General features: G+C 32.1%; 5 protein-coding genes across 7 annotated transcripts in view; 1 reads left to right on the top strand and 4 right to left on the bottom strand.

Moving 5' to 3' along the window:
• The window catches only part of LOC149489792 (putative multidrug resistance-associated protein lethal(2)03659), a 38982-nt gene extending 29639 nt beyond the window's left edge, over window positions 1-9343 (bottom strand). The window contains exons 1-4 of the mRNA XM_089714547.1: window positions 9007-9343; window positions 8279-8361; window positions 7743-7828; window positions 6236-6392 (exon numbers count right to left, since the gene is read on the bottom strand). Coding sequence (XP_089570673.1) covers window positions 6236-6392; window positions 7743-7828; window positions 8279-8355 — 320 coding nt within the window. The 5' untranslated portion in view covers window positions 8356-8361; window positions 9007-9343. The remainder of the gene's footprint in view (window positions 1-6235; window positions 6393-7742; window positions 7829-8278; window positions 8362-9006) is intronic.
• Window positions 9344-10039: 696 nt separating this feature from the next.
• On the top strand, window positions 10040-11705 carry beta3GalTII (beta-1,3-galactosyltransferase 6). Of its 2 annotated transcripts, XM_089714543.1 has the most exons (4): window positions 10040-10271; window positions 10361-10923; window positions 11003-11193; window positions 11307-11705. In XM_089714543.1, exons 1-4 carry the CDS (start codon window positions 10205-10207, stop codon window positions 11578-11580), a joined length of 1095 nt encoding a protein of 364 aa, XP_089570669.1. In that variant the 5' UTR covers window positions 10040-10204; the 3' UTR covers window positions 11581-11705. The 2 variants fall into 2 exon arrangements, with proteins under 2 accessions (XP_089570669.1, XP_089570668.1); XM_089714542.1 differs by having other exon boundaries at window positions 10040-10923; window positions 11307-11704.
• Window positions 11706-12166: 461 nt separating this feature from the next.
• Uxs (UDP-xylose synthase) lies at window positions 12167-15790 on the bottom strand. 2 transcript variants are annotated; one of them, XM_089714541.1, is made up of 10 exons: window positions 15651-15790; window positions 15505-15567; window positions 15056-15384; window positions 14544-14723; window positions 14353-14458; window positions 14158-14271; window positions 13682-13869; window positions 12856-12988; window positions 12524-12660; window positions 12167-12371 (listed from the first exon to the last, which is right to left on the bottom strand). In XM_089714541.1, exons 2-10 carry the CDS (start codon window positions 15563-15565, stop codon window positions 12255-12257), a joined length of 1365 nt encoding a protein of 454 aa, XP_089570667.1. In that variant the 5' UTR covers window positions 15566-15567; window positions 15651-15790; the 3' UTR covers window positions 12167-12254. The 2 variants fall into 2 exon arrangements, with proteins under 2 accessions (XP_089570667.1, XP_089570666.1); XM_089714540.1 differs by having other exon boundaries at window positions 15505-15781.
• A 4738-nt stretch (window positions 15791-20528) lies between these two features.
• LOC149489789 (uncharacterized) lies at window positions 20529-23210 on the bottom strand. Its single transcript, XM_089714539.1, has 3 exons — window positions 23088-23210; window positions 20678-22155; window positions 20529-20598 (listed from the first exon to the last, which is right to left on the bottom strand). Exon 2 carries the CDS (start codon window positions 21907-21909, stop codon window positions 20806-20808), a length of 1104 nt encoding a protein of 367 aa, XP_089570665.1. The 5' UTR covers window positions 21910-22155; window positions 23088-23210; the 3' UTR covers window positions 20529-20598; window positions 20678-20805.
• An 85-nt stretch (window positions 23211-23295) lies between these two features.
• Window positions 23296-25165, bottom strand: LOC149489788 (uncharacterized). Its single transcript, XM_089714538.1, has 2 exons — window positions 24907-25165; window positions 23296-24528 (listed from the first exon to the last, which is right to left on the bottom strand). Exons 1-2 carry the CDS (start codon window positions 24907-24909, stop codon window positions 23398-23400), a joined length of 1134 nt encoding a protein of 377 aa, XP_089570664.1. The 5' UTR covers window positions 24910-25165; the 3' UTR covers window positions 23296-23397.
• Window positions 25166-27586: the final 2421 nt, after the last annotated feature.

The raw sequence follows: 27586 nt of genomic DNA, 5'->3' as shown, positions 1-27586 counted from the left end.
CTATCTATCTATGAAAGCTGAAATTGGAAATAACATACCTACCGACTACATTTCTACGAAACTCTCTAAAAAATAAAATTATGAAAGATATAAACAATGATTAAAATGTAAAACTACTTCAACAACGGAGCAGGCATTTTCCTCACTTTAAATTAAGTGTCGTATTGTCCTGCGCTCTTACAACTCGGTTATGGAGTTCCAACAGACGATTGTGCATAAAAAGTTGAGATTCCTGACCGAAGTAGGCGATGAAGAAACCAAGCATACGCGGTTGTTGTATACTAGAGGAGAGAACGATTATTAAACTGCAAAGTCTCTGATTTTTCATAATTAAATGTAAGTATAATCATTTCAAAGAAAATCTCAAAGAATATTGTTGATGTTTGAGATAGAACGATTTAAGCAAAGATTAACGTCGATCATTCACGCAATGTTTGAAGCTATTTGAATTCAAAGGAACAACATTATGACTTTACGGTTTAATGCTGTAGGATTATTACAGTTGCTCAATTCCAAGATAATTGTATATAATTAAAAGAAAATGCTATGAATAGTTGAGTAATAGACCGACAAAGACCGCACCCAAATTGCATGCCGCTAAACATTCAATTATATATTGTGCACATTTGTTTTATTTGAGTATTTCTGTCTTTGTATCTTTAGTAAGTATTAAAAACAAGGGTTATTCTGTGATAATAATAAATATTAATAAAGGTGATTGTCGACTTTTTTTTGCTATTCAGCATGTGTTCATATGAATCACACCTCGGAGTCGTCAAAATATGCATAGTTGCGATGAAAGAAGCAGAAATGAGTTAAAAAAAGTTACACAGTTAAAAAGCTTATCTAACTACTAATTCCTGTAAAAACAATTTCTAAGTCTTATGGTAAGAAGTATGAAAATTTCTACACTACAACTCCAGGTATGCCATCTCTTAATCTCATCTAATAAAATAAACGATGCATAATCTAGTCAGCGAGCACGGCAGTTATCACGCCTAATGGCTTTCGAGCACGTAGATATAAAATATACCATTCATTCAATTCAGAGCAAATATTATTCAAACTAACAATTATTATAATTATATCTTATCTATGACAGAAGAAATCAAACATTAACTTAAAATTATTGCTTAATCCATTTTATATACTCGTATCTAAGCGATCATTTAATACCACCACCACTTACAAGAGCAATGTAGAATTAATTTCAATAAATGCTTATGAGAGATAAGTAAAATACCCGTTTTACGAACTAATTAGAAAGATAGATTAGTTCCGGTGTTTTCTATTCGAAGGACGTGATATATTGGCTGATATTTAGTCACATCGTGGTCACATCATACGGACGGGGATTGAACATAGGTTCGTAATATGGAATTTTAATCAAATTGTGACAATTTATAGAATTATTAGGATGAGAAATATTTATGATACATATTAGATTCACGTCACGTCTCAGACCACCCAATATTTCGTGACTTCAAATTCGTACAAGCCACCCTGGTCGATCTTTGATCGCAAAGCAAATAATGACCTCATGGACGGTATAAAGCCTGGCTACTCGTATCTACATGGTAACATGAAACTCAATGCTCTGCGAGGTGTTTCCTCGTGCAATGTAAACGCGCACACAACCAAAAGTAAGTGACACATTGTGCGACTTGCCATTCCGCTAGGTCGACATACGCAACCAAGGCAAAAGTGTAACAGCGCGTTTCTTGACCTTATTCTAAACTATCTTTAAAATACCATCTTCCACTGCATTGTTGGATTTGGCAACCATCATATCAATTATTCATAATTCATAGTGAGATACATCATACAAATTGCCATTTAAATTTTAAACGTTCAACTTAATTCAAATGTATCGTTTAATTTTGAATAAATAATAATTAAAATTACCTTGAATACATGAATATTGAAAGTATTTTTGTATATTAATTACTTTTACATAGTAATGAGTCAATACACGATTTCAAGATTCTCGAATCAGCACAACTGAATCTTTATTAAATATATCATATTATGATAGTGTTTACTGATGATCCAAAGATGATTTTATAGCTTTTTCCGCTAAATTTGTTAGATTTACTTGGTCATGATGAATAGCAAATTCAAACCATGAATCAACAATGGCATTGGAAATTCAATCAGCAGCACTTCCGTTCTATTTAACTATTTTATAAAACCTATATAGGTACATCGTTATCTTCACACACACAATTTATAGACGCAGCTTTGCAACAAATTGCATGAAGAATAAAATAAAATATCAAATAAGTCTGGAATGCTAATAAACTAAGTAAACAATTGATCTTTTAATTCGAGGCACATGACCTAATAAATCAATTTGTTATTTAATTAAAAGCAAGATAACGTTACTCCAATGTTGCATTGCTTAACTAAAATTATGCAAACTTTTACCGAACTATATAATATTTTCACCTATGCTATCATAATGGCGGTCATTCTCACCAAGTATTTTTATACACAATACTTTGTTGCTAAATCGACAGTTTTATAAGAGATATGTCTATAAACATTAAACACCCTGATGTTAATTGACATTGGAATCATCAATGCATATTTCTTTAGGGAATTGTATCTAACCTTGTAAGTTTTCTAAATTTCAATGTTTGATATTTTTCTTTACGCACGTAAATGTTATAAATTGCTTAGAATTAGAATTATTGTATCTACGTTTTGTTCATTCATGTAAATTTAGGTGTAGCACGCTGTTCTAGGTCCGATATTCTAATGATATGGAAAACTTCTAAAAATTGTACTTGTAAGTCCTTTGGTGTATTCAGTAATTAGGGAATTATAAGCTCCGAAAATGAGCAGGTAATTGGATATGTTTACACCATTAGTAGGTAGGTACCTAATATACATAATTTGTGGAAGGAAATTTTCTTAAGTTTTAATATTAGTATTTCGTTAATCATAATAATGATTAAACTACTGACTATTAAAACTAGAAGCTTTATTGTAAGCAGATTAAATATAGCTATTGGTTAGGGAGCCAGGTGCAAATTTGGTTAACTATTTCCTCTCAAGAGATAATTCGTCAGACGCATGAGAGTATAGTATTATAAAGCCTCGTGAACGTCAGCTGGCGCTCGGTTGGGGGGGTGAGCGGTTGTAGCCTCCCACGCACATAGGAAAAAAAATACATTCATTCATTCATTTCCTCTCAGCTAAAAATTTGTCAAATTGTAGCTAACCCAATATCTCAACGAAAAAAAATAGTCAGCTGGTTACAACATGGTGTATTATACGTCAGCTGGTGTCTCGAACATGAAAGTTAAATTTAAAGAAAAATTTATTTTCCGTTATTTCCTCTCAAACAAAAATTTACCTGATGATAGCTTATATGTAACTGTGGATAAATATATATGTCAGCTGGCTGTATCTTGGTGGAAAAACCGTCAGCTGATACGGGAGGCTACAACCGCTCTTCCCCCCAACCGAGCTCCAGCTGACGTTCACGAGGCTTCATAATAGTATACTTTGATGCATTTTACTAATTACCGCTTGAGAGGAACTTGGTCATAAAATCTGCTGCTGGCTCCCGGACCATATTGTTGCATTAGGCAGGTACAAATAATTGTATAGGGGCAGGTGATGTGATGGGACGAGAAATCTTTCATGCAAGGTAATGTATTTTCCAAATACACGTTTACAAATAACATCTAATACCATAAAATGTAATTTAAGAACCCGAATATAATATATCAGTATAAATTAACAAAATAATCGATTACATTCCGCCAGTTCACTAACCCGAGAAGTTCAATAGTGATAGATACAAGTAAGATAAACATCTAGGTTAATTTTATTAACAAATAGTACAAAATAGGTTAACATCGATATCTGTTACTAAATTACGGTTCTATTCAATAGCCGCGTCCAGACCGACCGAGCGCGGCTCGCGAGTCCCGCTCGCGAGCCAATAGTTCGGCCGGTGTGGACGGCGCTCGGGCTTCCTCGGGCGCACGTTGGCTCGGCCGAGCGCCGCTCAGCCCCGAGCCATGCGTTGTCGGTTTTTGGCGATGCTCAAAGGCGGCTCAGTCTGAGCTGCTCGCCCGGTGTGGACGGACATAACGACGCTCGCGAGCCAGAATCAAAAATGGATAAAGAAGACAGTATTCGCTTAATACAACTTTACGGAAGCTTCAAAATGTTATGGGATTCGAAAGATCCAGATCATTTAAATAAAAACAAGCGAGTTCCTGTTCCTTTAACAAACTGTTAACGTATTGGTTTCGGTTTTGGTACAATTTTTTAATCCAGATTTTTTGTTTCTTTTTTCTTTTTTTTATGATATATCCAGACAACACAAGCGCCGCAGCAGCTAATAAAACGTGGTTTTCCATCGTTATACGGAGATAAACTGAATGCTCAAACCGGCTCACCTTGGCTCGCGAGCGCGGCTCGGAACTTTTCACAAATAGCTCTGGTGCTACGGCTCGCGAGCAGGAAGTCTGAGCGCGGCTCGCGAGCCGCGCTCACCCGGTCTGGACGCGGCTAATGGATACCGATGCATGTAACTACCTTCTTTATCAGATATGGTTAATGTTCATCTATTTTATCTATGAAATATTTCAAAACATGTCACATTTTCGCAATTAAAATTTTATGTACAATGGAACTTTTGTTTTTCTTTGGTCAGTGTACATACTGTTGTCAAGGTCTCATTAATAATAAAACGTGCGAAATAGAAGAAAAACATTCAATATTTTCTAAAAATAGGATTTATATGATAATATCTACACAATTGTGCATATTTACCAACGACTTCCATTTTAGGTACCTAGCTATGAGACAATTATTTTATTACGGTTGACATAGGTTTTGTTATCATTGAAATTTCTACAAACAACATAAGTACCTAGGTAGGTACCGATAATTGTTTGAGAATCGAACATATCACGTTTTAGTCGCAAGTCATATCTAATGATTAATGCCTAAGTAAATCTGGGATACCTATCCAATATATTATGGAAAACAAGAAAAAATAATTAAAGATGATCGCTATCAACTTCCTTTCGTTAATACATATTCTATTCAATATGATAACTTTTTCATTGAGCATTGTAATACAAAGAATACAATATATTTTATATTTCAAATAATGGATATGATAATAACGAGTAGATACAAATTAATAATTATTGTTTGACGCTTAAAAACAATTAAAACAGAAACGAAAGTAACATAAAAGTAATATAAATAAAATAAAATGATTGACGCGAATGGATTTCAAGGAAAGGATGAATTTCATTGTATTTTTACACCGCCATTTTTAAAGATAATTATTGAAAAAAATTTAATTGTTTTTACATTTGCGGTATTCCACAGCCTTGGCGAGTGAACGAGCATTGTATTTTCATGTAAGTACAAACGCACATTGTTGAAATTCTAACGATTCCCATGAAAGTAAAATAAATATTCAAACACTAATTAAGTCGTAAATAGTTAAATACGTATTAGTATTCAAATAAATTACCACCGCCTACTTAAACTCCAGCATTGATATCTTCATTGAAGAATCTATAATATAAAAATGAATCCCAAAATGTGTTGGTAAGCACATAACTTGAGAACGGCTGAACCAATTTCGTTAATTCTTTTTTTATTATATTCCTTGAAGTACGAGGATGGTTCTTACGTAGAGAAAACGTAAATATATACCACGTGCGAAGCCGGGGCGGACTGCTAGTGATTCAATAAAAAATATGTAAGTGAAGTCCCATGTGGGGACATAGTGGGGTAAGGGGCAGATGCATTATACATCTGTTAAGACAAGTAGGTGATCAGCCTTCTGTGTCCTACCAGACCAAGACATTTTTTTTTCTTCGTTTCCACCGGGAATCGAACCCAGGACCCCTCGGTGTTACGCTCACGCGTCAACCACTGTACCGAGGAGGCGGTCAAACAACCACCGCCTATTAAAACTGGCATTGATATCTTCATTGAAGAATGATTCAAGAAAAAATATGTAATAATAATTATATTCACTGCAGTTTTGGCAAGTATTTTACGATACGCGGCGCTAATCCGGCCTATTGTATAGAGGGCCTTTTGGGACCCTTCACATTGTGTTGTACCTTGCTATTTTCGAAAAGGTATTATTATTTGTGCACGACACAACATTTTATAGTTTGCTGCAATAATTTAAAAGGTTTATCAGAATACAGCATTTAAAATATAATAGATTTTCAAATCTTACCGTATTCCACATTCCATGAACAGTAGAACAAAGCCATAGAGCATACATCGCGCAGCATACGCCTTTAGTATGACCCTAAGTAGGCTCGGAGTTCTTTTCCCTCCCGCACTGGCAACCTCTTCCTCCCATAACCGCGCAAATTTGTCGCCCAGTGGACCTAAACATTGATATTGTATTAGATATATTGCAATATTTATCTAATTAATGCATGAAGATGGGATTTGGCGTGCCTTCGATATATAATTTACAACTAGATTCACAATCACGATCAAAAATTGTACCAAGCAAAACTCTGCCTACGCTCTGCATACTTTGGGCAGAGTTTTGTAATGAGTGATAGCGACTTTGAACTTTAATGCCACGAAATAAGGTGTTAATTTAAATAAATGTTTTCTAAAACATCGCATGGACATTTTTAACGATCTTTTAATAGGCGATTGTTGGATGTAGTGGAAAGACATAGGTTGCTTATGATAATGTTAACGGTGGAAGCTCTGGTCGAGGGTCCCACGGTCAGTATGCGATCCTATTGTTACGCAACTGACGGCGAGTATCTATGGGAGACGGTGATGTTAACATGAGTTGACAAAATATAAGCTTGCTTTTCCATTTTCAGTACAACATTAACTGTAATACTATATTGTAGATAAAACTATTTGAATGAATGTTGTGTGTGAATTATTATTGAAAATATACAGTGTGTCCGGACATGACATACCGATATTTGAAGGGGCTATTCTCCAGGTATTTTTATCGACAATTCAACCCCTCTACAGTCCCCTACCTCACCCCCCTCAAAATGGTTTTCGAATTTTTTAAAGTATGTTTCATCACTCTTATCAATTAAATTTGTTTAGTGGTCCCTAGAATAACTTGTTATTGTTCAAATAAAACCAAATTTAGTATTTTGTGACACTCACTTTCGAAGTTATTACAATTTTCATAAATTCACTATCCGAATTGATAGGTTTGCCATTTTGAGGGGGGTGAGGTAGGGGACTGTAGAGGGGTTGAATTGTCGATAAAAATACCTGGAGAATAGCCCCTTCAAATATCGGTATGTCATGTCCGGACACACTGTATATAATGTGAAATGAATTATGTCAGTTTTCATGGTATTTCCCAATCAGTATATAAAATTATAATTTTATAATATTCATAAACTTTTCATGAAAGAAAATTTTATTTAAAAATTTTAATGCTATCCATTTGAAAGAAAACTTTTTTAATTTCAACATTATCCTAGGAGATATTTGCTAAATCAACATTCAACAGGCATAACTTGGATTGTGAGAGGAAATTAAAGAAACAAAAATAGTGTATATTATCTATACTAATATTATAAAGCGAAGAGTTTCATTGTTTGTTTGAATGCGCTAATCTCAGGAACTACTGGTCTGATTTGAATCAAAAAATCGATAAGACCAACAGGAGCGGAGCACTGCAGGTAAAACCACGTGGCACAGCTAGTGCAGGTATAGAAAATAAATCAAATTTAAACAAATACCTGAAGCATGTTCTTCTAACGGCTCATATAAATCATTTTCATCCATTTCTTTCTTCAAACCTCCCCAAAATATTGGTAAGGTCCATCTACAGTTAATTAAACATAATTAGAATATTATAGATAAAAAAAACACATATTTATTAAGATTAACAGAAATTCATACATATGATTTCATTTCAAGTAATTTTGTGTCTTATATTTTTTAATTCATTTGTTTTATCTCATTTATATGATAGTCATTATAAAAAATAAATGGAATTTGAATAAAAATATTGTTTTGCATTATGTAAGAACCAACAATTGAACTAACGTAACTAATTATTATTTATAGCATTCAGTCTTCAAGAATATAAACATGAGCAGAAATAACCTACTGAGAATAAAGTATTTTGTTTAAATATAAATTCTTTCCACTGATATACAAAATATACCTGAATTAAGTGAATATAATATTCAATATACTTTTTTTAAGTACCTATATTGAAAATTATTATTTTTCATATTTAACTATTAAATAAATATTAAATATTACTTACGCAAATGTTATAGCTGATAAAGGGTTTGCTCTCGCCCGAGGATGGGGCGGTCTTCCTTTTTTCAATGGGGACTCCATATTTATCTATGGGAAAAATATTTTATTGTTTATTTCTTAAGTATAAGCCTTCATATTTATATTCTTTGCAAAATGACTCATAATATTTTAGTTTTAAAGGTATAAGGAGTACTGAGATTTTCATGTTATAATTGATTGATACTTAAGATAAGTAAAATGTGACTATGTTATTTTTAGTATTAATTAATTCATGTACCAATGACTTAAAAACCTAAACAGTTTTTAAAAATGTAAGTTGTATAATACATTTGTTCTGCGTTAATATTTCCATTCAAAAAAACCAAACGGGATATGTGATGTTTTTAATTCTATATACATACTTACATATTATTGTGTATTTAAAATAGAACATGAGAAATATTTTAGAGTATGAAAATAAGTATGTATACATAAAATTGCAACATGTTGTTCAATATAATTAACTTTTGAACAATATTTACTTATTTGAAATAACATTTGAAGCTCATACAGTATGTATGGTGTTTTTGAGTTTCGGTTTTAGTATTTGGAAGATATTTATTGTTGCTAATTCCAAAATAAATACCGGTGTCTGTTTATTATTACAGTTTTCATCGACAAGTAACCAAATTAAAATTAATTTATTCAAAAACAAAAACTACATGTTGATTATAATTATTCCAAAGTACTTACATTCTAATGAAACACCTTGATTTATATAAATGATAATTTCATAGCGTCTTGGTAGGTATTCTCACTAAAATCACTTTTCACAGGACTAACTTTTTAAATTTTACCCTCATTCACACAAATATTTTATTCTATTAATATACAACTATAGAGTGTAAAGTACTATATTAAAATTAAACACGTTTCGGCTCCGTTATATAATATAAAAATACACACAATTAAAAACTATTTTTAAAATTATGACTTATATTTTATCACCAACCCCACCGATTCGTAAACCGCAAAAACCCGTACTGAAGTGTCACCGCGTGAAGTCGGCTGTCGGACTTTCAAGTAAACCAAAAGCCGACCCATTATCATTTGCGGCAAGTATTTGTCACGTCAATGTCAATAAACATACAAATGTATTTATTAATTAATAATATTTTCCGTATATTTTCGGATTAGAAATACGAGTGAATATAATAGGTAGATATAAAAATTCATAAAAAAATCTCAACTTCCATACCTATAAATTTTAAAACAAAAATAAGTTTTATTCAAGGTTTTATTTTAAGTGAATTGAATTTGACTTTTAGATTGTAAATTTAAAATTACCTATCACCAAGCACACAATGTACGCAATGTATATTATATGTACAGATTGTGCATTAATGTCACTAAATGCAGACTATATTTTATTATCTTAGTTATAGGATGTTGTAATAAAGAACATTAAAATCAAATTGTGGGTTGTTGTAACATATTATATATTTTTTTGAGGTTACCGGAATATTTTTAGGCGTCAATTCAGTATTAGAAAATTGCATAGAATCTTTTCGGGTGTACTAAAAACAATGAAATAATGCTCTACGCCTCTTTCAACTAAAAAAAATTGACATAGCGGCAGTGGGGTGAATGAGCATTCGCTCGTTTGATGTAAATGCACCGTAATATGTAGAATGTAGACAAACATTGACAAATGAAAATCTTTCAAATCTTGTCATAAGTCAAAGTCAAATGTGTCATTACTCATTCTGTGATTCTGTCATTTTGACATATGCTATGTTATGTGTAAACAATGGTTATGTTTTAACTGTTTTTTTAAATAATTAAAATGGAAATTGCTTAAAAACTAATGTAGTTTTTTACAGAATAAATGCAGTATTTGTTTGATGAAGTTTGAGAGCGCCGTTTTTTGAAATAGAACAATAAAATATAAATGAATCAAAGCGATATAATACATAGAAGATCCCTGAAAAAAAGGGGAGAAGTAAAATATAATAGAAGTAATTGCCGTTTCAACGCAATATGCTTAGAGTCTACTTAAAGAAATATAAAGTCATGATACTATCTAGTATTTTATTTTTTTATCTAGGTTGTGGTATTACTTTAAATTTTATACGAATGGATTGTGCATCAGCCGCTATGCAAAAAGCAGATACAATAAAAATTTCTCAGAAATTTGATAACATTGAGTATCCCATACTAATAATCAGCAGTCCAGAAAATGAAGCTAAAAGGGATGCCATTCGTGCAACGTGGGCAAATTTTGCACATAATATTTTTGAGGAAAATGGAGTCAGATTATACAAATGGAATCATTCATGGATTGGAAGCCAACCTCAACATAATTTTATTAAATTGTTTTTTTCAATTGGTGTTCGTAACTTAAATTTGGTAAAATTGGAAAAACTAAAATTGGAAAATAGCAGAACTAATGACTTGTTGCTCTTAGACAGTTTTGAGGATGGTTATAAAAATTTAGCTGTTAAAGTTATTTATTCTCTTCAATGGTTGTATAATCATTTAAGTGAAATGAAGTATCTTATAAAAGGTGATGATGATTCCTTTCTTAGAATAGATCTAATTATAAAAGATTTAGAGGCATTTGCACCAAACATGAATGAACCTGAAATCCAAAAGTATGTTACTAAAAAAGTAAGTTTCTGTATTCCTTTATTTTATATAAATTTTTTACAGTATATTTTTAAGCGAGCTAATTGGAAATACTTTTTAGAAAGAACTTTTAAAATACAAAGGATTGTACTGGGGTTATTTTGATGGCCGTGCTAGGGTATACCTGACTGGAAAATGGGAAGAAAGAGACTGGTTTCTATGTGACACTTATTTGCCATATGCTCTAGGAGGTGGTTATGTGATTTCAAAAAGCATTGTAAAATATGTTGCAAATAATGCTGAAATATTAAGGTAATGTTTGTATGAAAAATTTAAATTTATAAAAAAATATTACTTAAATATATATTTTTTGATAATATATCACATTGACTTGCATAATGTATACTCTTGTTTTTATTTTTTAGTCATTATAACTCTGAAGATGTCTCAATGGGAGTGTGGACAGCAGCACTAGATGGCATCAATAGAGTTCATGACATAAGATTTGATACACAGTGGAAATCTCGAGGTTGCGAAAATAACATGCTGGTACGTCATAAGCAGACGCCCACTGACATGTTTCAAATGTACAGAACATTAGTCCATTCCCACGGAGAAAAATTGTGCAAGACTGAGAATGCTTTGCGGAAATATTATTTCTATGATTGGAATGTCCTTCCCACTATGTGCTGTAAATAGTAACTTTGGTAACTAAGTTTTAAACTATATTTTCCTAGTCATTTTACTTATACCTCTTTATATGGATTGTTTATTCAATTTGAAATATTATAGGACAATAAAACACTTGTATAAACAAATTTAAAATTATTTTTATTTTCCAAAAGTACACAACAAACATTCAAACATTATTATTACAAATTAGTCAAGTTCTTTATTTAAAGACAATATATAAAAGCTATAATCACATTACAAAACAGAACATCAATAAATTGTGTCTATTTTTCAATCATTGCCATTAGGCTTACTATAATTGGATGATGTACTAAAATCATTATTATTTACGATATCATCCAAAAATCTAGTCAAATACCTACAAACAGACAATGTCATGTGCTACAAAACCACTCAGAATTCACAATTGACTCATATTATTAAACATTAAACAACACTATCAATCACAATATTTCAATGTCTTTAAGAAGAAATAGGATCAAAAATTATAGATTTATATTTCTCACTGATATAAAATCGCCAATTTATTATGAGGTAAGCTATAATAATATGTGAGAAGAGATAAATATTTTCTTCTAAGCATGGAGTGTAAGAAGAATCAGAAATATCACTCTAAACTCTTTCATTCTAAGACTTCAACTTGTAATGGCTAATATCACATACATAATAGCTACTCTATTCTAGTGTGAGGCTTTTACTTTTGCATCCATATACGTTTGATTGTTGTAGAATGTGGTCCTTGAGAGTTCTTCTTTGAAGTAATCAATTGTTCTTTGCAGACCTTCTTGCAGAGATATCTAAAAAAGAAAGTGAATAAGAAACATGTTAGAAATGATGATGAATGTTGAAAAAGTTTTTCAAACAATATCTTGACGCCAATATCAAAATACAGTAAATATAAAATACTAAAATATAGTCATTCGTTTAAACGAATGACGATTAATCGTACCTTAGGGGACCAGTTAAGATGTTTTTCAGCAAGAGTAATATCTGGCCTGCGCCTTTGCGGATCGTCTTCTACTGCCGCGCCCGTTGCGACGGTACTCCGACATCCAGGGACTAGATTCTTTATTATAACAGCAAATTCTGAAATCACCATTATAAAAATAAAAAAAATTGCATTTTGGTTATTGTCTTATTTGTAAGCTGTTAAGCATTATAGATTCATTTGAGGAACATTTTGATGAAACTCCACCTTTTGACAATGATGTCATTTGTGGAAGCAGAAATAAAGCAAAATGAAATTGCATGTAAATTGTATTGTAATCAAAATTATTTTACCTTCTATAGTGTGTTCTACGGGATTTCCTATATTAACAGGTAAGGTGTAACTGGAATCCATGAGTGCAAGGAGTCCATCAACCAGATCTGACACGTAACAGAAGGATCGAGTTTGTTTTCCATTCCCATACACCTGTAATTATTAAAAAAAAAACTTGTTATAATATTTATGTATGATATTATAACAAGTTTTTTTATTGTTTTTTGATGGGCAATTTGTAGTAACAGATTTAAAATGTTATATAAAAACTCAAGAATATGAATAACTCAATTGCTAGTAGTTTTCTTTCAGGTCTTTCATTTTTAGGCACTAATATTTAATTATATGTATATCATTTTTATTACTATGATGAATCATAGTAATAAAAATCTAAAAAAATAATTAAATAGCAATACAATGTTATATTAGTAACAGTACTGTGATAATCTTAATATATATAAATCTCGTGTCACAATGTTTGTCCTCAATGGACTCCTAAACCTCTTAACCGATTATAATAAAATTCGCACACCATGTGCAGTTCGATCCAACTTGAGAGATAGGATAGTTTAAACATGTAGGTACCACGGGCGAAGCCGGGACGGACCGCTAGTAATTTATAGATATTACATTATGTATTTTAGAAATTAGAACAATGACTTGCAAATATGAATTTTCGATAAATAATGATGATATTGTATAAAGTTAATTTGATAAGTATTGTTCACCACCTGTGCTCATAGTATTAATTTGCATTATGCATAAAATACGTCACATAATATTTGTTTCCAAAAATAATTTCTATTACATATTATGATATTATATTCCCAAATTTTTTTTACTTACTGTAATAGTTAAATTTTGCAGTGCTTGCATCACAAAGTTCGACACTACGCGCCCGTCGGAGACATGCATTCTTGGACCATAAGTGTTGAAAATTCTGGCAACCCGTACAGATACCTTTTCCTGCTTAGCATAGGAATAAGCCAATGTCTCTGCCACTCTTTTGCCTTCATCATAACAGGCTCTGGGTCCTGAAAAAGCATATATGTATCTTGTATTATTATTGTAACATTTTGTTAATATATTATTTGAGTTCAAATTGCATAATTTATTTGAAGAATAACTATGAAGAGGCAAAATTTAGAGCTTCTATTGTCATAGATAAATTTTAATTTATAGTAACAAAACAGTTCAGTTTTTGTGATAAAGCTTGAAATGAATGAATTATTTTCGTCATACCGTTGATATTTGGTTTATTTGAAAATAATGATAAGGTAATTGACATATACATTGAACTCATTTAGATAAGTATTAATTACCAATTGGATTGACATGACCCCAATAGGACTCTGGTTGGGGATGTACCATGGGATCCCCATATACTTCAGATGTACTTGCAATGAGAATTTTTGCTCCAACTCGCCTCGCCAATCCTGAAATTAAATTTGAATTATGATTATAAAATTGCATATTTTTATAAGAAAAATAATATTTGATTCATGTGAAATATTTACCCAACATGTTAATAGTTCCCAATGTGTTTGTCTTTATTGTTTTGACTGGATTTTGCATGTAATGCGGTGGGCTTGCTGGACTAGCTAGGTGATATATTTCATCCGCCTTGAAACAGAAAAAAAAAGTATTTTTAGATTTATTTCTTCCTTAATTAATGCATATTATATTAAGTCATGTCATTTATGATTACCTCTACATAAAGTGGGTTAACAATATCATGATGGATCATTTCAAAATTACGATGTCCGAACCAATGCTCAACATTTCTCTTTCTTCCTGTGAAGAAGTTATCAACAACTATAACTTCATGGCCTTGCATCATAAGTATGTCCACTAAATGTGATCCCACGAAACCTGCACCTCCTGTTACCTGAAAAATTATATATTATCATTAAATTACATTCCAAAATGTGCATAAATTGTAGTAAATAATAACTGGTTATTTTTTCTACATTATGTTTAACTGCTTTTGTTTGTTCACCTTATGCTAGTTCTGTGCTTATGTAGTGCAATTGTGCAAATATTGAGTTTCTTTCTTAAACACTAAATACTTGAAGATATTAAAAAAATTTAAGTCAATGCTGTGGAATAAATTGTATAATTAGTTAACCTAAGAGTAAAATTATTTTAAAGTTTTTATCTTATTCAAGAAGTTTTGCAATTTTTAATATAATGAATATTATAATCTATAAAACAAGTTACCAATATTCTCTTTCTTAATTTATGTCCAAGATATTTCACATCAGGATATTTTTGAGGTATTCTTCCCTCTAAAACTGCCAGTTTCTTTTCCAATTGTTCAATTCGAGCTTTGGCTTCTTGCAACTCTTTCTTGGCATTATCGTCTGATTTAGCGTTTGATTCCATTCTTTTAATTTTTTCTTCTCTTGGTACATAAATATTCTCCTTCTTTGGTAACCGGTTAAAATCCCTATAACTTAATCCCTGGTAGTCATCATCAGATCTGGATTCTTTTTCGATTTGAATGTCATAAAATTTGTCTTGTCTCAATATAAGAAAAATAAAAATCACTGAAAGAACATGAATAATTTTATTTGATTCTTAACTAAAACATATGTGTACATACGTAATTATTAATTTGAATTATCGCAAAACAAAATATAAATTAATGATTGCTTTTTGGTACTTACACAGAGCTAATACACATATAATTGTCACAGTTTTTCGGAATTTTAATGATTGTCTTATCATTTCTGAAAGTGTTCAAGTTATATGGTTTACATGTTCAATATTATTATCATCACATAAATTTCGACACAACTTAGGTATTGCTTACTATAATAACAGGTACTTGTTTACTTTGTATATTAGCGAACAAAATAATGTCTAAATAAATTTTCTTTTTAAAATTTACATTGATGCGGAGCTATTGATATTCAGTATTGTGAATTCTATACTGTCAATAGCATACTGTGTATTGTCACTGTCACTTTCCAATCTATGTCATAATAACACTTAGATCATTAAGTAATGGATGGAGCACGCTGGCAAATGTTCTAACTAAACTTTCTGCCGGTTTTGGTGCGGGGAGGGTAACTCACACTTTGAAACACAATCACACATTCACAAAAATAATTTGTGTCTTTACAAACTCAAACTATTACAAAATGGACAGACTAGCATGTTTTTGCACACATACATCGATTACACAGAAAAATCTCTGGGGTTGACTTTAGAAACGTGCGGCACGAATTTCGGCGCGATTTTAATTTTTATCGATCGGTAATGATGCCCCGAAACATACATTAGCGGCTTTTCGTGCGGAAACGTGTAATTACAGAGAAATTTTTTTTTTAATTTTTGAGATTATGTTCAAAATTGTTTGAGTTACATTGACAAAACTACAAGAATTGTGTTTGAAAGAGATAACAAATGTCTTAATGTACATATTAAAAACCATAGTTCATTCAAAAGCATGTTGCTGAGGGGACAACAATTCATACGGATTATTGGCGAGCATATGATTGTTTGGGGCAATATGGTTATGTTCATAAAAAAGGTAATCACTGAGATCCAGACAACCCATTTGTTGCCTCTGACCCATTTGAGTCCCAGTGGCATGTTGTAAAATGATTTTTTAAAAAAGATAACTATAACCACCCAGCAAACTTCGGTGATAATATAGAGTATTGGAAACGATGGGTGGAAAAAAATTAAATGGATCCATACATTGCCATTGTAAATTGTATCAAATATGTATACAAGATTTGAATAAATAATTATTTAAAAAAAATGTTTTTATTGTATGTATATTACAAACAAATTGTTAATCACAGAAACGTATCTGTCCACCCCGATTCCACGTGGTACTTGTCTGTCATACACTAGAGTGTATTATAAAAGTCGGAGGCGCGGAGGAGCGTGGCGCCCGCGTGTGCTGAGGAGCAGGCAGAGTCAAGCGAGCCGGAGTGGCTGAGGCTGGTCGCCAAAGGCGACCAAAAAGCCGAAGCTACAAAGGCGAGTGAAGACTCCTGCCTGCAACGAGGTACACGGGGGCAAGCGCCACGTTCTGCAGCGCCGGAGCAGTCAAGAAAGCCCATAATCTTCGTTATATTTCTAACTACATCACTACATAGTATAAAACAAAGTCACTTTCTCTATCCTTATGTCCCTTTGTATGCTTAAATCTTTCAAACTACGCAACGGATTTTGATGCGGTTTTTTTTAATAGATAGAGTGATTCAAGAGGAAGGTTTTAGTATATTATTTATTAGGTTTAAGTCAAAGCGGGCGAAGCCGCGGGTGGTAAGCTAGTATAAATATAATCTCAAAAAAATTAAAAAAAAAATAGAAGGGGGGGTTTCCTCGCCCCCCCACTTTATAGGGGGTCTCCCCTTACCTCCCCCCTCCCTTTCCCTCCCCTCCACCCCCTTAATTCGTGCCGCAAATTTCTAAAGAAATACCAATCTCTGTACATATACGTAATAATACAATCGCTCTAAAGGGATGTAACCATATCGATATTACAAAAATAATAATTTTGTTGAAATTAGAAATAACATTAATATTATATTCATAAAAATACTACACAGGTCATTTGTAACGTTTTCATCATTATTATATGCATACGAAAAAACAATAAAACGCCATTTTATTTGTATTTGAATATGTATTTATTCAACACATCACATATTATATTCAATAAAATAAATATCGGTCCAGAAATTTTTATTATTTCTGTACCGAGGTGTCCATTCAGATTTTCTCCCACAGCATTCAATCCACCTTAGCCTTAAAGCAGGATTTTTTGTAAATCTGAAATATACGCAATATTCGTACATACATATAAACAAAGTAGCTGCTCCGCGCGGTTTCACCCCCGTGGCTCCACTCCTGTTGGTCGTAGCGTGATGATATATACCTTCCTCGATAAATGGGCTATCTAACACCGAAAGAATTTTTCAAATCGGACCAGTAGTTCCCGAGAATAGCGCGTTCAAACAAACAAACAAACAAACAAACTCTTCAGCTTTATAATATTAGTATAGATTACATAATAGAAAGGTTACAAGATTAACATTACAAAAAAACGGCTAAATGCGAGTCGGACTCGCGCACGAAGGGTTCCGTACCATTAAAATGTTCTGCCAGTTAAAAGTAACCGAGCGTAAATTTTAATAAATATATACAAGACTTACAAAATAAACATTATACTCCTTTTTATGCAGTTGTGTAAAATTATAATATAATAAAGATTAATTCTCATCTCATTTCAAATTATACTTAGAAAAATATTTTTTTATCGACGTTCAAGTTAAAAGCAGTCCGTCACTAAGAAAGTCGTAAAAATTTACGACCTTTTAAGCGACGAGTTTTTAAATTCAACTCTATCACTAAGTTCATAAAGATTAAATTTGAATTTCTCTTCAAGATAGTCTCGCTACATCACTTTATAGTCTCGTGGGGAGTGCGGTTCAATATCGCGTTCTAAATTCAACTTTATCGCTTAGTTCATAAAGATTAAATTTGTATATTTTCTCTTCAAGATAGTCTCGCTACATCACTTTATAGTCTCGTGGGGAGTGCGGTTCAATATCGCGTTTTAAATTCAACTTTATCTCTTAGTTCATAAAGATTAAATTTGTATATTTTCTTTCCATGATAGTCTCGTGAGGCCGCATCAATGATCGAGTACACACATGACTCGATTATTTGTCTTGATCATATCGCTAAACGATACATCGACGATTATTAGAAATTGCATTTAATTAGAAATATACGTTAAAAAAATAAAAAAATATACACAAATGAAAGGTTATTCCATCTTTTTTAATATTCGACATGTTTGAATTGCTTCTGCAAGACTTGACAGTGCAAAACGGCATTTTTAGCGGAGCACTCGCAGACGTCCTTTCGATGTTTTACGAATACGCAGAGTGTTCGTAATCGATTACGCAAATAGTTTTTATGAAAGCATAAGATTTTTCGATTCGAATAATCTTATACCTCGGCAAAAGGGGAAACGCCTGCGTGTGTTATCCATTACTTAATGATCTAAGTAATAACACTTTATTTTTATTAAAAATATTTTATTTAGGCTGGCAATGTTCACAGGCCTACAAGGATCTTTCGCCACGTCCGCGTCGTGATCTAAATATATTTTGTAATTTCATTACTTCTAAAAAATTAATCAATATAGGCAAGTATAAAGGACTGATTACGGAATGTTGATAGGCTTATTGATAAGAATACATCTATATTTAAATAACCCATTTTCCTTGATGATGTTTCCCTACTAAAAATGATTTCACATAGGCCATTCCCAAGAAGCTTATAAGTTATATCTAATACCTTTATGTTTTTTATCCCTTTCACACCCACTTGCCAAAAAACATACAGGCGTCATTCAAGGTCATATTTTCTTGTTACAAGTTAATGTTCATACTGAAATCTCCAGTTAGTGTCCGACCGAACTTTCGGTTTCGGTTTCGGTTTCGGCCGAGTTTCGGCCAAAAATCAAGTTTCGGCCGCAGTTTCGGTTTCGGCCAAAATCGGCCGAAACTTTTGCCGAAACCGAAACTTATTTCGCAAGTTCAGTGAACTTAGTTTGACGGACAACGCTTTGACGGACGCTGTCAAAGCGTTGGTTGACCCACGCTGGTGGAAACAATTTTTGATTATCTATGTTGAGATTGGAACTGGGTGTAATAGTAATTAATAATTATTATTTTTATATAAGAGGTACCTTAAAGAGACTGATTATTCTTCTAAGTACAAATACCAATCCAAAGTATTAAAGACTCTTTAATAAAGAGAAAGATCTCAAAATACCAAAACTTAGTATTAAAAGTAACAGTAACAATTACTGATTTGATTTAGATGACTGATTTAACTGAGAACTTAATTTGAAAAAATAATAAAAATTAAAATTGTTATTATTAATATTTTAAAAATACTATTTTTTTATTTTATATTAAATAAATGATTACAACAAATTTAATATACTGTGTTTTCATTTCATGCCCTAATTAAGGCAAAATAATAGGTAAAATGCACCAAAGTTCAGTATTTTTAGAAATTTCATACTTGACCACGTGAGTTTCGGTTTCGGTTTCGGTTTCGGCCGAAACTGAAGCCACGGCCGAACATTCGGTTTCGGTTTCGGTTTCGGCCTGGAAACCAGTTTCGGTCGGACACTATCTCCAGTGTATTAGATATAAGCTTCTTGGCCATTCCAATAACTCAAAACTATCTATTAATATTTATAATTTCGCAATCATCACAGAACTGGTATAAAACATATTGAAAACAATCCATCATACGACAGACACCAAATGAGTGGTCACTCATTTGGAAAGAAAGAGTTAGTAAAGGTGTATTTTTATTGAAATTTCTAAAATGTTGAATAATTCGAAAACCTAGGGACCTTAGTGAACATAAAATATCTGAAAAGCCATAACATCATTCATTACGCCATACCCATATAATATGTGGGTATTTGTAAAAGCTTTTAGTTTAGAAATGGAACAATAGAGCACCTTTATTTTTATGTATAATATTTTAGGATAAGAAAAAAAGACATTTGTACTTATTATCTTATCTGCAAAAACTTTATAATTTAGTATTTTGAACTTTTTTTTGTTAACTTTGTAACTACAATATTACAACAACAAACGCTTTTAAATTATTTTATTGAGGAAGAGAAAAAATAAAACATAAGTAATAAATTTATTAGAGAATTAATTTAAACAATTTTACTAAGTACTCTTATACCGCGAAAGTACCTACTCATTAATCCCTCACGCGTCCAACTATAACATACTGATTTAGTTATGAGCAAACAATGTACATAGGACGCGTGACGGTTTAAAGAGCAACAAAGTTTTATTTAATAATTAACTTCTACAAAAAATATAAAATAGGTAGTTACATAAGTAATAAATTTATTAAAATTATATTTCTATAATGGATAACATTACATTTAATACAAATTACATACATGGGTTTCTCAAGCGCACCAGAAAATCAGGTTGGTCTATAAATAAACCGTCGATTCCTGTTGCTAAGAATGCTTTTAGTTCTCCATTGAAATAACCAAACGCACTATCAGAAGGATCTTCACTCCTGAATTCTATTGGCAAATACGCATTTTCTGCTCGAAACGTGTACGGATGTACTTTTAGCCCAACTGCATGGGCGTCTGCTACAAATGTTGTTGGTCTGCCAAGCCTATTTCTAGAGTCACGAGGAATAATATGACTTTTATCAGGACCAACGGCATGTGCATATTTTGATATCTCTTTTAGCCCCTCTGCTGTCACCATATCGCCGTACGTTATATTCGATCCTATTATCATCTGGTCAAGCGGTTGATTTTGTCTGCGACCAATTAATTGCAATAATCTAAGGTCTGTCATTGCTTTTAATTCTTTTAAATTATTTATTTCAAAGGATTGTATATAGGCTGGTGCACTTGGTCCCATATAACCATTCTTGTGAAACGCATCTACGACCGCTTGTTCCATTGGTAATCCTATGAGTTTGAAATAACTGCCTAATTTAATTTCTGGATATATTCCAATTGTGCGATTCTCACTTAATTCCAGTCCCTTCACCAAATCAATGATTTCTTGGAAAGTTGGTACTTCAAAAGATCCATCCATACGTGTATTTCCTGGTCGAATACGTGGCAAACTTTCAATTGCTCTTAAAGTTTTTATTTCAGCAAGAGTAAAGTCTTCTGAAAACCATCCAGATATTTCTCTTTGAAGAATTGAAATTGTTCGGTACCGGTCCGCAAATTCAGGACGCTGTGCGACATCGGTGGTAACATCCAATTGGTTTTCGTGACGAGCAATAAGGTGCCCATCTTTGGTCATAACTAGATCGGGTTCAACATAATCTGCACCCATAGTTACTGATAAGGCATATGCCCCTAAAGTATGTTCCGGCACATATCCACTTGCCCCACGATGAGCAACAACCACTGGTTCACAGTCATCGGGTCCGCGTCTGTATTTCTTTTGTTCTTTGTTAGGCAACGCATAAACCGAACAAACGAATCCTAAAGCATATACAATTGACAAAATATTCATTTTTAGGCGTCCGGTAACTATCGTTAAGCTGTAATTACTATTAATCAATACTTATAAAGGCTAAAAATTACGAGAAGTTTATACGATACTTTATCTGCTAATCCTATTTAAGTAGTTTTTTAACGACAACAATTGATAACATTGTGACGATCCTCAGCATTATTTTCTATGACGATTATATAAACAAATAAATATTGTATTAACTTGTATTATAACAAGCCGACCGTTTCGGCTATGGTACGGGAGCTATTAACGTTTTAAAAAAAGTCATTTTAGTATAGTTGGGTTTTTGATATACTGTTTCTCTTGCTATTTCGGTTAGAGTCCGGGCTGTCTGGCTGGCGGTAGTGGTTGCGTTTATTAGTGCGCACAGGAAAATATCCGTAATTTAAAGTCATTTATTAACGCGTAATTTTTAATCTTTTGCCTTTAGATAGATCCATCAGACATAAATTTGTTATTGCAAGACGTTTTTTTCGTTGTTAAATAGGTGCCATACGCATTTTTTTATTTCAAAATCATTAAAATGTCATCGAAATAAGTGAAATTACATCAACATGACTCCGCTTAAAAGGTAAGTAATAACTTTATTACTTATATTATATTATCCTTTTTTAATACTTATATTGAATAATTAGTAAACTAATATTTTTAATAGATGGTTTCATATTTATTACACTTTTGGGTATTAGTATGAATTTGATGATATTTGGTTTTTATCAAGTTTACATTAACGTCCTATTTGAGGTTCGTTGGGAAAAGGAGGCACCATGGTAGATTGTTGCTAAAAAATTGTAAATAGTAAAATGAATATTATACATAGTATATCCTTCACGGGGACTCATGTTGATGAAATTTCACTTATTTCGATGACATTTTAATGATTTTGAAATAAAAAATTGCGTCTGGCACCTATTTAACAACGAAAAAAACGTCTTGCAATAAAAAAATTATGTCTCATGGATCTATCTAAAGGCAAAAGATTAAAAATTACGCATTAAAAAATGACTTTAAATTAAGGATGTTTTCCTGTGCAGATAATATGCGCACTAATAAACGCAACCACTGCGACCAGCCAGACAGCCCGGACTCTAACCGAAATAGCAAGAGGAACAGTATATCAAAGAACCAACTATACTAAAATGCTCTCTTGTCAACGTTGGTAGCTCCTATACGACTACGCGTAGGATAAAAACAAAATAAAATTTAGCCTAGATGTCACTCAGGGTAGATTTCTGCGGAGGAAAGAATTTTTCAAGTGGATGCAGTATGTAGTTTTGGAGAGTTTATTTCAAAGAATCACACCCATTCTTCTTTACAATATAAGTGTAGCTATTTCTTACAATGGTCATTTTAATTATATAGATGAAAAAAAAAATTCAACGATTTTCTTTATTAAAACGGATGTTTATTATAAGTCCATTTTTTCACTTATTAAATATGTTTATATATTATAATTACTTATGCTAGAGTCACCTAAAATATTTACTAACAATTTTCTCTAATACTAACTGGTATATCAGGTTGGTCTGCAAATAAACCATCAATACCTGCAGCGATGTATGCTCGTAATTCCCCTACTAAATCTCCTCTAGCAGAAAGTTCTGGATCATCACTTTGAAATTCTTTAGGCAGAAAAGTGTTCTCTGCTCTGAAGGTATAAGGGTGTACTTTTAAACCTGCTGCATGCGCATCGTTAACAAAACTTGTCGGTTCTCCGAGTGTGTTATCTTCGTTACGAGGAATAATAAACGATTTATCTGGTCCAACAGCATATGCATATTTAGAAACTTCTTGTAATCCTTCTGGAGTCGCCATATCGCCGTAAGTAAGATTAGTTCCAAGTATAACTTGATCGGCAGGTTGAAGGGACTTGTCGCTTTCATATAATTGTAACAAACGAAGGCCCGTTATTTCCTTCAATTGCTTTAAATTTTCGACTTCAAATGATTGGATATAAACAGGGGCTTTCAATCCCCTATAACCATTTGAATGGAATGTATCCACTAGACGCTGTTCCATGGGTAAACCTAATTTCTTAAAATGACTACTATGTTTAATTTCTGGATATAAACCAATGGTTCTTTTTTGACTGATCTGTAAGCTCTTTACAAGATCAATAATTTCTTGGAATGTTGGGACCTTAAACACGTCATTCATACGTGCGTTGCCCGGTCGTATATTTGGAATTCGTTCGATGGCTCTGAGAGTTTTTAATTCAGCTAAGGTAAAGTCTTCTGTAAACCAACCACTTATTTGGTTTCCGTCGACGGTTTGATTTCGGTGTCGATCAGCAAATTCTGGATGATCTGCGACATTAGTGGTCAATCCAAGCTCATTATCGTGTCGTGCTACGAGATGACCGTCCTTAGTCATAACTAAATCAGGTTCAACGTAGTCCGCACCCATTATGACAGCTAGGGCGTATGAACCTAGAGTATGTTCGGGAACATATCCACTCGCGCCCCTGTGTGCGATGATGGTTGGATGACATCGGTCCGGATCGCTTTTATCGGGCTGCCAAGATATGATTGCCGATGGTGCTGCAGATACAAGAGTTATGCCTCCAATTATAAATATTGTCCATATACCCGTACGTGTTGATACTTTGTATTTATCCTGAAATAAAAATAAAAATAAGATTTTAATACAAATTAATTATTTAATTTATTAATTTTTGTTTAAAAAGGCATTCATAGAGTTTTAATATGTTATAGCATCACAGCCATGAATAAAAAAAAGAATTATTTTAAAAATGAAATAAACTTTTCTATAAAACAATAAAAAAAATATTTTTCCAATTTACATAATAATAGTTATGGGTATGAAATATAAAACTAAACACGTATGATCATTGATAGTATTCGTCACATTTTAATATTTTTACCCTAATAGTTTAAAAGTTTATGCACATAACAGAACTCACAGAAGCTGTGAAAAATATCCATAAACCAAAACAAATAACTTTTAATTAGAAAACGTAAATACTAATCTTACCATTTTAAACACTTCACTAACTTCGATAGAGTTCACTTTAGACAATAACTTTAGTGTTGTCTCGTAGCACTGATGTTTACATGTGTGCACGAAATTCTTTACAATTTTTATTGTATTATTTTACTACTCTAATGTTACTGCTCTTATAAATAAGTTAAAATGGTTCACTGAAACAATATCGCATCACGTGCTGCACGGTTGAGTTGTGAATCGAAAGAGGAAAGTCTTTTAAATTAATATTCATATTGTTTTCCTCAGCATTTGTTACGAAGAGTAGGTACGCTATGTCACGAAGTAGTGAATGTCAAAGAAACTGGTTTTAATTTAGTTACGCTGTTTATTGAATTAATTTTCTGCTTTGTTTAACGTTTTAAAAAGCCACGATATACCTAATTACAAACTATTGAGAGGCGATCAGTAAAATAAAAATGATCAAGGTTTTCTTTGAGACACATGTGGATATACTACAGTTACTATGATAATTGATAAGTACCAATTAGCACGAGCATTATGTTGTGGATAAAACATAATATCAATTGCTCTAAATCAGCAGTTGTCGCTGTCATTTTAACAATACATTAAAAAACTATTATAAAATATATAGGGGTCATTATACAAAAATGGGGTAACTTTTGAGGATATTTTGTTTACTATATTTTTTATATCAGATTGTTACAACTTATGATAGCTAATCTAATAAATATATTGTTCCAAATCGGGCCAGCCACTTTTTTAAATAGATTGTGAGATATTTTAAATTTTCTGGATTTGGCCTCCAGGGGACTGACGAGGCTAACATGGTACTGATAAAAAACTATAACTTGTAATATTCTTAAAGAAATTCAATGAAAATTACTACAAATCTCTCAGTTTTAATAATGGCACATGTCTTTTACGTACTTAACATTTTTAAAAATGATAATTAATAATATGTGATACTGGGAAAAACAATGTCTCAATTTTCAAAACAGCCTTCTGACATTTAACGCAACGTGAATATTCTTACTCTCTTACTTAACTTTTACTACTTTGAATTAGTTTTACTTGATATTTTAAGTAATTCACAAACAATAGAAACAAAAAAACGGCCAAGTGCGAGTTGGACTCCTAACAAACCTATTGTTTATTATGTTTGTAACTTAAAATTTACACTTTTAGCATTTTTTCCTTTATCTGTGTTATAAGACGTTGCTATTTACCGAGTAGAAGTAAACTATAGTAGACTGTATACACGGCAAGCATCCTGTGTGTTTTTTTATTCCCTTGCGAATATTGAATTTTGTGGAAATTTGCAGTATTAACGGATGTAGGTATCTTTTGATTGCGTTGCGTTATAAGTTTGATTTTTTTACAGCCCCAAGGGTTCTTAATCTTGAGTATCCAATATAAATTTCAGATTGATACCTCCACGCGTTCCAAAAAAACGTCTTAACAGACAAACGGACAACAAAGTGATCCTATAAGGGTTCTGTTTTTTCCTTTTGAGGTTCGGAGCCCTAAAAATCTACCAATATTTTTGTTAAAAGTACTAATTATTATAAAATTAAAAACCAAAGGCTCGAATGAAAGTCTCATCTGAGTTTTCATAAGAGCCCCTTGACATTTTTATAATGTCATTAAGTATATTAATTAACTTTTATGTTATTTTGAGGTAATTTTACTTCGCAGTATTATACGTATACGTATTTATCTGATAAATATAAAAAGCTATGCCCTGAAAGCATCAAAATCAATAATTAAAACAAAATAAGATCTTTTTAATAAAATTATTAGTAGTTTGTTTCAATAGCTCTTTTCTTTGCTACTCTTTTTTAAATGTTTCTTCCCTAGTCAAATTCAGTTTCTTTTAGCGTGGCGCATGATGTTTTTAACTGAAATATAATATAGAAATGCTTATACCAATAGCAATCAAGATAAAAGTTCTCAAAAATGATAGAGTCATCAGTACTATGGGGCCCCGTCAGTCCTCTGGCGCGATATCTGACAAAGGACTGATGCCAGCGGATTGATGAAAAGGGACTTAATATGAGGTTATAATCACAAATTAGGTTTTTTTGCCTAATTTCTAATATCAACAAACTATATTTTTACAAATCATAGTTAACCATTTATAAATGAAAATAAAAATCGGATTAACAATAAAATAACGACTCACCATAGGACTGAAATGTTGACTGGCGCAGCAAGATTTTAGAGGACAAACACAACCCTAGCGCTGGTACAGTTATGACGGCCGTCAAAATATGCGGTGCACAAGTTACTTCATTACCAACATTAATACTTAGACAGGGATTTGACCTCGACTTGGTGATATTTAGCGAGAATTTCGAATTTAAAAAACACACAACGGACTGACTAGTGAAAACGATGACAAAATTTAAAGTTTAAATTAGTTTTTAAATAAAATGGAAAACATTGCGTTATGAAAGTTGTAGTATATAATACTATGTACATCAAAGATTGTAGTGAATTAGTAAGTTTTCTTAAATCGATGATAAAGTTTAAACGATAGTCACTTGATTGTTGGTTTTCGGAGTTGTGACATGCCAAAGTACTGACGTTTGAGGTATTAATTTATTATTTTTATTCATTTGTATTTTAAATAAAGAAGTGAAATTGAGTGACCAAATAAAGGACGCTTCATTGTTTTAAAATAGATTGTTATTTGAATAAAATATAA

This window comes from Colias philodice, chromosome 3 (assembly GCF_061535455.1).
Source record: "Colias philodice isolate Cphi_HAF_F1 chromosome 3, ilColPhil1 Martin Lab GWU primary, whole genome shotgun sequence".
In the NCBI taxonomy this organism is placed as follows: domain Eukaryota; kingdom Metazoa; phylum Arthropoda; class Insecta; order Lepidoptera; family Pieridae; genus Colias; species Colias philodice.
The sequence above is the reverse complement of the archived record's forward strand: the minus strand, read 5'-3'. Positions and strand labels throughout refer to the sequence as shown.